This window comes from Streptopelia decaocto, assembly GCF_964273445.1.
Source record: "Streptopelia decaocto genome assembly, chromosome: 3".
In the NCBI taxonomy this organism is placed as follows: domain Eukaryota; kingdom Metazoa; phylum Chordata; class Aves; order Columbiformes; family Columbidae; genus Streptopelia; species Streptopelia decaocto.
In genome coordinates, this window is record NC_138656.1 from 43,277,845 (window position 1) to 43,290,531 (window position 12,687).

A 12,687-nucleotide genomic window follows, 5' to 3' on the forward strand; every position below is an offset into this window, starting at 1 on the left:
CTAGTATTTTAACGAAAAGTAGTATCTTCCTATGCGAGCTCCCACTTAATCAAAAGGGCTTCTGTTTAAAATGAAGAAAAATCTCAAGCAGCTAATTTTAAAACCTATATACAATCCAATTTATAGCTGTTATATAGAAATATCTGGGTTTAATCAGCATTCTCATTACCATGACCTAATTCTGTGACCCTTTCTGTTAGAAAGGAATATCTAGGCAAAACTGGCAGGACTGTTTTGTAAGGATGCGAGATTTGGTGCAGCGAAGGCAGGTGCCGCCTCAGGGTACTTGCCAAGTGGTTGGTGCAATCAGTTTAGAAGATCTGGGGCAAAGTGAAATAAGACCACCTGTATCTCCCCCTTCTCCAAAATGTTTGGTTTCCCTTAGATCCTATAATAAGCTGTTCTAATGCAGCCCAAGAGGATGAAATCTCAGTACCTATGAAAGGTAAGTAACTTAATGGCGTCCAGCAGAACAGCTTGGCCCTTCTGTTTTACAGTGGTATCCCTGTCCATGGGCTCTAGGGGATCTCTGCTTCCTGGCTCATTCCTACAAGAACCTTTGATTACGTGAAAAATACAGAGCTCATTTCAAAATTTGTTAGCTTTTTCAAAACAAATGTGAAATTCATTTTTTTAGCTTGTTAAAAAAAATAAGTAGATTGTTTTATTTTCCTGATGCATTATCTACTTGTAAATTCTACCTTTTGCTCTGCCTTTCCTAATTCTTTTTCCTCTTATCTGTTCTATCAACTACATTAGACCCATATCTCATTTCATCTTTCATTATGTCCTTTTTTTCCTTCAGCTTTATTTTTCTAATTCTGTGCCCTCTTCTGTGTGCACTTCCCCTCTACATCCCTCCTCAGTTTCGCCACGCTGTGTCCCTCCTATGTGACCTCCTTATTTGCCTTCCTCTTCACCCCACTTTTCTCTCCTCTTTCCCCTGTTATTCCTGGCAATGTACTGTTGCTTTTCTAGCCTTTTACATGCTCTTGAGCTCGCCTAAAGCTATTGCCTCCCCACATCTTGCAGTCACTTCTTCTGTACTTGCCCTTTTCTCTATTCCCTAGTCCAATTTTTCTCCTCCAAGACCTGGTGCCTCTCTTCTGGTCTGATCTTACCCACCTCTCCTGGCCTCTCAGACCTTTCTGCAGAGCAGTTTCTGCTGCACACTATGAAGTTTATGAGCCTGTCAACTGGCTTCTGTCTGTGCTCTGTGGTTTCCTAAGATGTGTGTGGAGCAAGCCCAGCTTTTCACCAGAGCCTGCTCAGCTGATCCCCTGTGGATCCCCCAGAGATCCCTCCTAGGTCCCCCAGGGTGTTGGGGGTTGGGCTCAGGGTCACCTCGCTGTGTAGCAGCACCCAACAAAACCCAGGTTGTGGCAAGCAGTTTGCTGTCTTCGCTACTCCTCAACCCTAAAAAGGAGCATTTACGCAATAATTTGATTTCTGTGTGATGTGACGTAGCTGGAAAAGAGAAAAGATTAAAATTTCGGAGGGGAGCTTTTAAAAAAAGAAAAAGTGCAGCTAATCTGCAAAGGGTTTTCAGACATGTGCTCTCAGATAATATGAATGGGGAAGATTGCTGCATGAAAGAAAGCAATGGGAGATCAGAACAGATCAGACTCATAGATTCCACAGTGACAAAAATCCAACAAACCAAAGCTTTATTAATGTGTGTGTAGTTATTGTGCTTCAGATCTGGCAGACAAGGTTCTTATTGGAATCCAAGATCCTGTGGAAACAGGAGGAATCTGCTTTTTCCCTCAATCTAAGCTGTTTCTTAAAGAAACCTGAACTGAATTTCCTACTTTCCTTAAGTCTCTGTATGTTTGTGAGATGGTGAAGCTGAGCTGCACACATGTGTAATTAAGCAGCCCTGCTTGTTTCTGACATGGGCCCATCAAGTGTCACCCCAGAGAGGAGCGGGGTGGGCAGAGGGGTGCACTGCAGGGGTGATGGCTGCAGCTCCTGTCCCTGCAAAGTGGCTCCTGCACCTTGGACCCACGCTGTGGGAAAAAGGATATTCAATCTGAACTCTTTAAGCCAGGGAGAGGAGAGGTAGTTCAAAGGCAGTTATTTTTAAGAGCAAGTAGGCTTTGTTTTCCAGCCTACTCAGAGCGTGCTGTTTGCTGAAATAAATTACTGTCATTAGTGGCAGCTTCCCCACAGTAAGAGTGGATTTTAGGAATGAGAAAGCTTCTAATTTGTTTACAGCCATACAATTACAAATATGCTTTAACAAAATAGCATCTTAGAGCAGATCTGAATAAACATTATTCCCACATTAAAGTGGTTGTTTAAAAAAAAAAAGTGGGAGGGGAATACAGAGCAAGTCAATATGCACCAGTTGTTTTGAGGGAGGAGGTTCATTGTGTTTGTCTTTTTGTTCTTTTAACCTTGCAAACCCCCTAATTGGTAAAAGCCTGGTCCAAGTAAGCATGAAATGCACCCCACAAAGGTGTTTATTAGGCAATGTGAGAAACTTGGCAAGTTCCTGGAAAGCTGGATATTAAGAGCTGAGTGTAAGAGAGCTGACATTTCTCATAATTTGGAGAAGGTGGAGAAATGTGCTCATCAGAAGAGTCTTGCAAGTGAGTGCGTGCTATGGATGGGTCTTTGTTACAGGCGCTTCCTCCTAAGTTCTGTGGAAACAGAAGAGATACCATCCTGGCCACATAAGCCTCTGCCAGTAGACAGCTCAGTAAAATGTGGTACAAGAAAATTAAAGCCTTCCTTTATGCTGCCAAGGATGCCAGGTTTAGTATGTTAAAGTATAGGACATAAAAAAGCTGTTTAAGAGCTTTTCTGTTGCCATCCCATCATGAGAATGTACCACTCTTGGCACTGTTGCTAAAAATGACTTTCAGGCCAGTGTCCTTTCAGTTTTGAATCAAGCTTGCACCACCCATGTAATGAGAGCCTGTTGAAGGGCAACTGCAAATTTTCTTCAGTCTTTGAGAAGCATAAGGGAAGCCGGGTTTATTGGCTGCTTTGGTTCCCTCTGACATGTCTAGAGCTGCATAAGAGCAGCTGTGCATTAGACTTAGGGCAAAAACTCATGTGTGTTCCTTTTGGCACAGCTGACTTGTAATCTAGGACAGGCTGTGTTATCACCCAGGGAGCAAAGCTTGCCGTGGGAGCGGTGGGGACCAGCACGGGAGAACCTAAACCAGGACGGCGTGGCCTGAATTTAGATGTTTTGCAGGCTCTTTTTAGAAGAGGTACTCATCATTCTGGGCAGTGCACAAACCACAACCTCAAGTGAGTTCTGGATCCCAAGCAATTACCCTTCTCCTATAAAAAGTTAAAACATACTTCTGTGGATATTTTTAGTCTCCTCAATTTTTTTACCCACATGTGAGAAACAGGGCTATCGCCTGCCATGTAGTTATGGGGGAAAAGGATCGTGTCATTGAGTCACCAGCTGAAATAAGAGCCATGGTGGGAGGGGACAGCAGGGGGGTTTGCTGGTGGGCAGGTGGCACCCAGAGCCCTGCCCAGCGCTCACTCTTCTCATGGAGCAGCTCTGTGCCATCTCTGACTCTCACACCGAGTGCCAGGGAAGGACCGTGTGGTGTTTGATGCCCTTTTTGGATGTGGAGGAAATGGGATGCAGAGCTTGGTTCTTTAAACCTGGTGCTCCATGTGTAAGGCTTGATGGGCTGAGATTTCAAAATTTCAGTCTTTTAAATCAAAGAGGTTATAGTATGTTTGACAAGGCTGACACCTGTAAAGAAACTATGAGGTTATTTCTGAGGTCTGTATTCTGACATAATTGTTAGGTATAGTGATTACACTGTTCACCTGAGACCTCAAAACACTTGACTTTATTACCAACACTGCTGCTGACCAAGGAGATTGTTTTATGCAAGTTGCTTCTGTGCTGAAGTCTGTCTGTCCTGTAACAGGTACAATGAGTATTGCTTCAGGAGTAATGTGGTAATCCTGATTAATGGATAATTTTGTGTGCTTCTTCAGTGCCCACATTGAACTTTTATACCAATTCCTGGACTGTATCGAGTTCCTGTGATACTACTGTTTGGTGGGTGTCCAGCTTTGATGCTAGATTTTTCTTTTAATGTATTTGTGGCATAACAGGCAAATTTGATTTGACAATAAAGCACATAAATGAGTTGTTTCTGTTAATGCAGTCAGTGAAGAAGGAGTGGGGAATTTCTATTAAAATGTTGTGTCCGATCCCTAGAATATATTCTCCAGAGATATGAATGGGACAGTTCACAATTCGTAGAGCTTTTGTTTCATGCCAGGTACTAACAAGAGCACAGAGTGATTTGAAATCACTTCTCTGTGGCTAAACAGGCACCAAATATATTTTCAAGTAAAACTTTCTGGTTTGGAGCATAGCACTGTGGAAAGCAGCAGATTCTACAGCAGAGCAATTAATGAACAGAACATACTCAGGCTTAATTAGCTTAATTCTGCTTGACCAGATTTCAAACCAGATGGCATTCAAAATTACTATGACAGTGACATTTTAACTTGTGGAAATTGGGACAGGGATATGCAAGTAAAAGATGAGGAAAAATGTCTGGGAGTATCTGGAGAGAGGGCACAAAATAGTAAAAATATTTTGAAGAAAAGTTACAAAGCAATAAAATTTCAGTCTAATTACCTAATAATAAAGCAACTTTGAAGTTGAGACAACCAACTGTCAGTGTATCTGGTTTACTGCATGTACAAAAGCTCCTCTATTCCACCTGTAAAACCATTTTGAGCCTCCTCCCAGTGTGGACCAAAGGCCTGGCTACAGAGGTGATTTGGGATACCTAAAATCTGTTCCACAAATCAGTAAGTTACATGGCACAGGACATTTATGGTAGTGGCATTTAAATTCAGAGCTCATTTATCAGCATTGGTATACTTTGTTCTTAAGTACTGTTGCTATACTCTTACAGCTCTTTAGTGCAGATAGAACTTTAAAACGTTTACAGGAAGTATCTTCTTCCCGTATGGGACATAAAAGAAATATTTATCTTGCTAAGGATTTCACCAGGTCAACTAAGGGATGTATCTTGTGCTTGACCAAAATATGAAAATTGTGTACAAACCGAAATGTGGTGGTATGTACAGGACTCTTCCTAACGACTCCTCTCCAAGCCTGACTTAGCTATGAATCTTGATAGTTACTCCTCACTTATCTGAGTCATGTGGTGTATAATTTCCAGATAAATTATGGAGTTACTTGCAGAGCCTGGGTCTGAGCTTGGGCCTCCCATGAACCCAGCTGTGAGTATGGCAGAGATGCATGGGGCGGTGGCTGGAGGTAAGTGGCCCTGGTAGGAGGCCACAGGGCAGGTGCAGGTACATTGCCTTGTTGTGCTTTTTACTCTTCTCTTGCTCTCGGAGAGCGTTTTTCCCTAGTAACTTGAGCTTTGCTAGCACAGTTTCCATGTAAGGAGTGTTTGGTGACATAGAGCCGATTACGTACCATGGCAGAACACTCCTAGTCTAGACACCTCTATCTCCATTTTAATACTGAAGGTGTAAGTCATTCAGAAGAAAATGAGTAATAATCTTAAAAACCACTCACAAACCCATGATAGCCCATCTTTCCAGTGCTGAAAGTACTCATCACCGTGATGTTGTCTGATTGGCACAGTAAGCCTATAAGAAGCAGTACTGTTTATGTTTTTATTATTATGACTCCACTGCAGGGAAAAGAAGTCTGCAAGGCTTGTGGTTTGGAATGGAAGAGAGTGAGGCATTTTATAAAACCACTAGATAATCAAATTTAAAATCTTTTTAATTGTTCCAGACCTACAACCAGTTTGAGGCAATATGGGACCAATTAGCTTATTAAAACCACAAATCCTGGTCTCTATCAATTATTCTTACAGCTTGAATGGTGCAAGCCTTTAGGAAGGTGATTTCGATTAGGTGTCTATGGCTGTGTCACCTCCCTCAGGTACGGTTACATTAAGGGGATGCTTCAGTAATGCCACAGTTAAATAAGGCTCAGTTTCTGCTTAAAATAGTGTTTACATCTTTAGGAAAGGAAATAAGTGAAATAAGTGTTGTCTGCTCTCCTCGCTGCCTGCCCCCCCTATCCCACCCCTGACACCCCCCCTATTTTTTTTTTTCACTAAATAGAAGAAAGAATGTCTGGAAGACCTATTGAATATTGTCTCTGTGCACAAACAGATGCAAAAGATTTCCCTAAATCAAACTTAGGCTCATTGTATTTATTGCACAAGAAGTCAGGAGGATCCTTGGTTGTTGAGTGCTACAGAGAGAGAGCAGGTGGCTTAGAACGTTGTCAGTGTTGTAGTGAGATCCTTTTTTTTTCCTCTCATTCTGGAAGCTGAAGGAACACTGGTGTTCCAAGCAAGAGATGACATGGTGTCTATCTCTACTGGCCATTCCCTCTCGCTTCTGGTACCCCAGCTGGTGAATGTCGGGTGTCCTGGTGAGATTCTTCAGGCTTGGTGCTGCTTGTTGTACTTCACACTAAGGGCTGAGACTTGCTGGTGGGATGATACAATTAAAGTGGTTCTTACACTTCTGGATTCCCCCGTCCAAAAGTAAGTGTAGCATGTCTGCAATGAAAAGTGGTTAGTGTGAGTGTCTGAGGCTTTAGGGTATTAGAGGGGTGTGTCCTGTGAATTGAGACTGGTGTAGAAATGTCTTAACTTCTGAAGGTAGGTAGGTTTGTAGAAGCGATGTTATTAGATCAGCTGATATGGTTGGAAGAAAACAGGACAGATGATCTGAAAGGTCTGCATGTCCAAATGCTTGTCTGTTTTTTTCAGTTTTGTGAGTTGGCCTAATAAAAGAAGTTACATCTCTCTACGTGCCTTGAATCTGTTTTATCCTTAGACTGTCTTAACTATGACGCCACTATTTCTTTTCTGGTGACTCTTACTATTAGGATAGAAATTGTATTGGCAGGTAATGTAGAATGGAATTTTTTGTGGGGGGAATTTCTGTGTTTTTTTTTTTTTCTGGATGATTAGATTTCTCAGGTGTTACAATAGTGGGTATTGCAAGAAGTCTGGCTACGTACATTTCAGTACACCTTGCTTGGTGCAAGAAGATACAGGACTCACTGCAGTATCTCCAACAAGCACAACAAAACCTATGTATATTATTGATTAATTTCATTTAAAGTGTTTAATTCAGTGACTGCACATGGTGGTGATGAAATCACTGACTTAGTTGTGCTTTAAATCCTAACAGATACTTTTTTTTTTCTTTAGTTTACAGCCGAAGCACAGTTGCAAAATACTTCGCTATTTGACATGAATGTTAATAACTAAAAGAGGTTATAACTTGAAAATTGTACATGTATAAGTAAATGATATACACTTATAGAAAGGTAATATAAATATAATTGGTATTCAAATTGGTATTCAAAGTAGTAGAAATTGGACAAGTCTATAATGTATATTTAAATATATGTATTTCTGTATTTTCCAAGCATAGGAAAAGCTACTGTGAAATTATTTAGTCAGTTTGTCCTTTGTCCTGCATCAGGTGTGTGGCTGGTGGGGAAGAGGGATTAGGCAGCTACCTGCTTTCCCATCTAAGAGCACTATTTCCTTTGAAGGTGCTGCTTTCCCTTTTCTGAAAGCAGAATGGGCCAGTGCTGCTGCTTTTCTGCTGCCTGCGAACACAGCTTGAGAACAAATTAAGGCCCCCAGGGAAGCAGCTTCTTACCATTCTAGGTTAGGGACAAATTGCTTCCCTCTGAAACAATAGAAGAAGCAAAGCAGAAATTCTCTCTCATTTGTCCTTTGCTTCATGCAGCCTGTTCTTGAAACAACCCATTCATGCAACGTCTTCCAGTCAGAGTACCTCCTTGTCCAGATTTCTGTCATTGTAATGTTTTGAGTCACTTTAATGTTTTCCATAAAACTAGTAATTGCTGTAGTGTTTTGGTTTTTCTCTTTTAGATGCTCTTGTTCAGTAGTTAATGAATGAAACTCTTGACAGTCATCTGTGGAGAGTGGCTCCACTTCACTGCCCTGTTTTCCAGATAGCCAGACAACGGAGAGAAAAGAAGAAACGGTGGGAACAGAAAAACACTGTGAGCAACTTCCTAAACAGGAAAGATCAGATGTGCAAAGCCAAGATCGTGCTAGTACTAGTCCAGTGCCACCGGAGTCTGCCAAATTTGCAGCACTGTAAGGCCAGTTTACTTTACAATTTTCTACTTCAAAGATATGATGTAAGCTGTTTTGTTTCACTGACTAGAAATGACATAAACTTTTAATTAACCTCTCTTTCTTTTTGTTTTATTGAGAACAAGAAAAAGTTCCTCATAGTAGTTTTGAAACATTTTTGTGTCAAGTTACCAGGGCAACAGGCAAAGGCAGATAATCTACCGGGTAACTTCTCAGCAAGACAGTTCTGTCTTGCAAGTAATAAGTGGACCTGAGGCGTCTGTGCAAGATGAGCTATCCGTGGATGCGATGCACGTGTTCATAGATGAAAATGGTGAGTTTATGTAGCTGGAATAATTACAATGTGTGAGGAAATATCTAAACAAACTTGAGATGCTCTGGAAGGATATTTCTCTTGTCTGTTACCAACTGCATGTTTTTCTGTGTGCATGGAAGAAAAGGGCTTAGTAATTTCAAGTCAGATCAGCAATAAGCAGAGTTTTCAAAATGCAGTAGCGACCATCACAGACCTGAGGCTTACACAGTGCGTGAAGTTTATCTTCCAAACATCACCCTCAAAAAATGCTGACTAGGCCAGAAGACTACTTCTGTCTTTGCAGAAGAACCCCTGACACTTTCTGCCTGGTGAGGAGTTTTGCACTGGCCTGGTTGGGCAAAATGTTCCTCCTTTTTTACTGTTTTGTTCTTCGGCTGGCTCAGACTGAACTCTGTCAGACAACGTGGCGGTTGCTCTTGTTTGAAGTTGTGGTCTGGTACCCTTTCCAAGAGAATTAATGGGTGACTTACTCTTGCCCCATGCCTGTGCTTTGCATGCTGCTGCTCTGCAGCTGTTGCTAGAGGCTGAAGCTGTTACATACTCGGCGGTGGTTTGTTTGAACCTCATGTAGCGCCCTGTGAGGTATCGGCCCACAACTCTGAACAGCAGCCATCCCAAAAGCCATGTTTCCCTTAAACCTGCCTTCAAAACCAGTGCAGAATGAGTGCTTATGGTAGCTGGGTTCCTTGGGTTCATGATGCCAGAGCAGAGGTGTTTTGGTTTTCTGCCAATTCCTTCTGGCCCTGCTTGCAGCCCCTGCTGTGCCGCAGGGCTGAGATAAGAGCTGCCAGTCAGGCAGATGGCACGACCCTTGGGTCAGTGCGCAGCAACCTGTCACTTGATGCTTGAAAATGGAAAGAGGGGAGAGCAGCAGTGACTATGCTTTCAGCAGAAGTTCTCCTTGCTTTTTACCTCCTGACCTCACCTTTGTCAACTGAAAGAAAAAAATTGATGATTTCACATTTTACAGTGAACTTATATTGAGAGATGGGCTTTGCATTTGCTTTACATACCTTTAAATATCTGTGTAGCACATAAGCCTCTAGCATGTTTGTTCCTTTGGATTTTGTTTTGATTTAAATTCCCTTTTTTGCTCTCATGGAGTTTTGTGCTCTGTGCTGGAAAAAGGGGTCAAATTTTTACTGTAACTTCTGTGTTTTGATCTGTCTTAGGTGTTCATTTGTTCAAATGTTAACTTGCTTTCTGAAGATTAAAGTAAGCCTAGTGCACAAACTGAAAAATATATTTATAAATGTCCCTGGCCTAGAATGTATTTTTTATGAATTTTGAGTGTAAAACATATGATCATATCACCAAACTGATTTTTTTTTTCTCTGTATTTTCTAAAGGGGAAATTAGATCCTGTTACTTAAAGGCTGGCTGTCAGAAGGAAGGAAATTTTCGACATCAGCTATCAAATTGTGATTGTATTTCAAATGCTCAGTAAGTAAGCCCTTATTTTTAAAAATGTTAAAAGTTGTCGTTGCTAGAAGCTATGAAACTGATTGTAGCTGCAAAAGATGCATGCAAAGAGGAGCATGGGAAGAAAAAAAATCTGTTAGCCTGTTCTAGAGACCTCAAAGCATGTGGTTTTTTTTCTGTGCTAAAAGAGTGATTGCTTTATAAGAATATTGATAAGGAAAAAAGTGAAAAAGAAAACGAGAACTAGCCAGTGTGCTTTCATTGCTTTCTGGGAACAGCCGAAGTCAAGTGTGGTGATATAAATGAGATTGTAAATAAAACAAAGTGGGACTGTTGCCAGCTATTCTTTCAACCTGTATGTGCTGCTTACTTCCATTGCCTGTTGGGTCCATGGTAGATGGTGTTGCTGTGTCAGGATCAGCCAGTGATGTGGTTTCCTGTGGATTCTAGCAACGGAGCATTTCACCCTGCGTGAAATCTCTAATGATAGCTCGCCCCTCTAAAAAGGTGTCTGAACAATTTTCTTTTTTCAAAGATCTTTTTGGAGTAATCCACCTAAATCCCATGATATATATTCCACCAGGTTATTTTTAAATTAATATTATTTTTATATATTTTTTTAGTGTTATTGTTTGTATTTTCAGCGATAGTCATTGACCTAAAAAAAGATATTACCTGTACATGCGTTTTTTGTCCTGGAAATTTTCAGAGCTTAAATGTAGCATAAACAGTCTCTTACTAATAATTTTTTAAAATTCTCTCTTGATTCTGCCAAAGGCTACTAAAAATTAGAATTGTTCCAGATTGTCTCCTTACTTGTCTCTCACCAAATTGTCTTTTACTTGTCCAGCAGTCTAGCTTTTAAAATATTTAAAAACTTGAGTTATTCAAGTTAAATTTGTGGAGGTCTTTATGTTGTGTTGATCACCAAAAATGATAATTCCTTTTCCATCTTAACCCTCACTTTGGCAGGTGATTCTTGTTATGGAGTTTCATAAGATATTTAAACATTGGCAGGTAGCTAATTAATTCCCCAGTTACTGTCCATGTAATTACCTTGACCCCACTTCTGTCTGCTGTCTTGCCAGTAACACCTCTTGCCAGCGGTCCCTGTGGGATGGGCTCCCTGCTGCGCTAATTGCCTCTAAACTTGATGTGCCCATTACCTTGCCAACTTCACCTCTAGCCATAAAGCGCTGTGATAAGCTTTGACAAGACAAAGTGTAAACTGCATTCTCAGCTCATGGATTACATTAGAAACTAGTTACAGAAAGACCATTTGAATCTGTTTCAGAGTGAGAAAATGGAGAAACAGCTTTCTCATCCTGAAAACCATTCTTCTGCCCCATTACATTAAGTTCTTTACCAGCCTTTTTCTCTCTTTCAGTGAATCCTTAATGTTTGTGTGCTGTGTGTCTTGAGTGTGAGCTTGGTGTCTGGGAATATAGATGAGAAAGTTCACATTTGTGTAAAACGGGTGCCTGGTGTAAGCTTGAAATGCCTTTTTGCATGGTTAGTTTGACTTGCCAAATGACCACTAGGTTTACATCTTACCTATATATAACAGTTACAATTTCAAGTTAAAATTCTTCCCATTTAGATTGGTGCTACAAAGCAAAACCCACAACTGTTAACATTAATGCATCCGTGTATATGATATGAAAGAATGTACAAGTTAAAGCATCATTGGAGATATATAGCTGTTTTCTGGGGTTAGGAGAACCAAGTTGGAGTTAATGAGTGTCTTAAAAATAAGTAGGTGTCACTCTGACACAACTTTTCTGTTTACCACTCTGTGACAGAAAGCAGACATTTCCTAGGAGTTTAAATACCCTGAATGAAAACTGAATCAGTTTTGATAAGCAGTCAAAAAGATAGATGTGAGCTATCATGTTATCTAGGCTTTAAATGTAAAGTGTCTCATAAATAATAGTGAAAGCGTAAACCCCTAAAATTACAGCAATTACAGTAATAATAAAATTAATGATTTTTGCATGATTTGCATGATCCATCCCCAGTAGAGAGGCTAATATGGACATAAGATATATATCGATGCCAATAATTTAACAGCAGTCATATATTCTCTGCATGCTTGCTGTACCAAATAATATATTTTCAAACATTTTTAACCACTTGGCTAAATGTGCTTTCATTGCATATTGGGGTTCTTGTTTAGAAGGTCAAGAAACCTCTGTGTGTGTGTAGATACATACTGAAGAAGAATGTGTCAGTATTTGATACCTGTCAGTAATGTAGCTTTCATCAATGTGTTTGAAATACATCTATGCAAAACTCTGTTCAATGATGTAAACTATTGTAGTTTCTTTTCCCGTGTATCAAATACTGAAATAATATACTGTCTGAATGCATAGCCTACAAAAGTTGAATGTTTGATCACTATTTTTGATCATGAATAAGTGAGGTGGTAATTTTATAATGTTGCTAAAACCAGAAAAAAGTAAGTTTACATAAACTTGAGGGCACTAATATAACAGACTTTACTATTTTCATAGTTTCTATGTAGTTTTGCCCCAGGCAAAAATGAAAATTTTACCGTGTATGAAATTGTGGTGTTAGTAATGAAAAAGAATAGTGCTTGGAGAAACATTGAAGACAACATTGAATATCAGTATATAATACTGTTAGATATGAAGTTGTTAAATAAATAGCTATATTCACATGATTATCCTTGAAATGCTCCCATGTTTATACATTCAGATTATTTGTTCTTTCTGTTTTGCTGCTTCAAATAATTTTGCAAATAATTCCAATTGAGAACGAACTATCCAGAACATTCATGAC

General features: G+C 40.1%; 1 protein-coding gene across 1 annotated transcript in view; it reads left to right on the forward strand.

The window, feature by feature from the left end:
* The window catches only part of PCNX2 (pecanex 2), a gene marked incomplete at its 5' end in the record, with an annotated part of 152,799 nt that overhangs the window by 14,415 nt on the left and 125,697 nt on the right, over nucleotides 1-12,687 (forward strand). Inside the window, 3 exons of the mRNA XM_082048020.1 lie at nucleotides 8,000-8,147; nucleotides 8,315-8,460; nucleotides 9,813-9,906. Coding sequence (XP_081904146.1) covers nucleotides 8,000-8,147; nucleotides 8,315-8,460; nucleotides 9,813-9,906 — 388 coding nt within the window. The remainder of the gene's footprint in view (nucleotides 1-7,999; nucleotides 8,148-8,314; nucleotides 8,461-9,812; nucleotides 9,907-12,687) is intronic.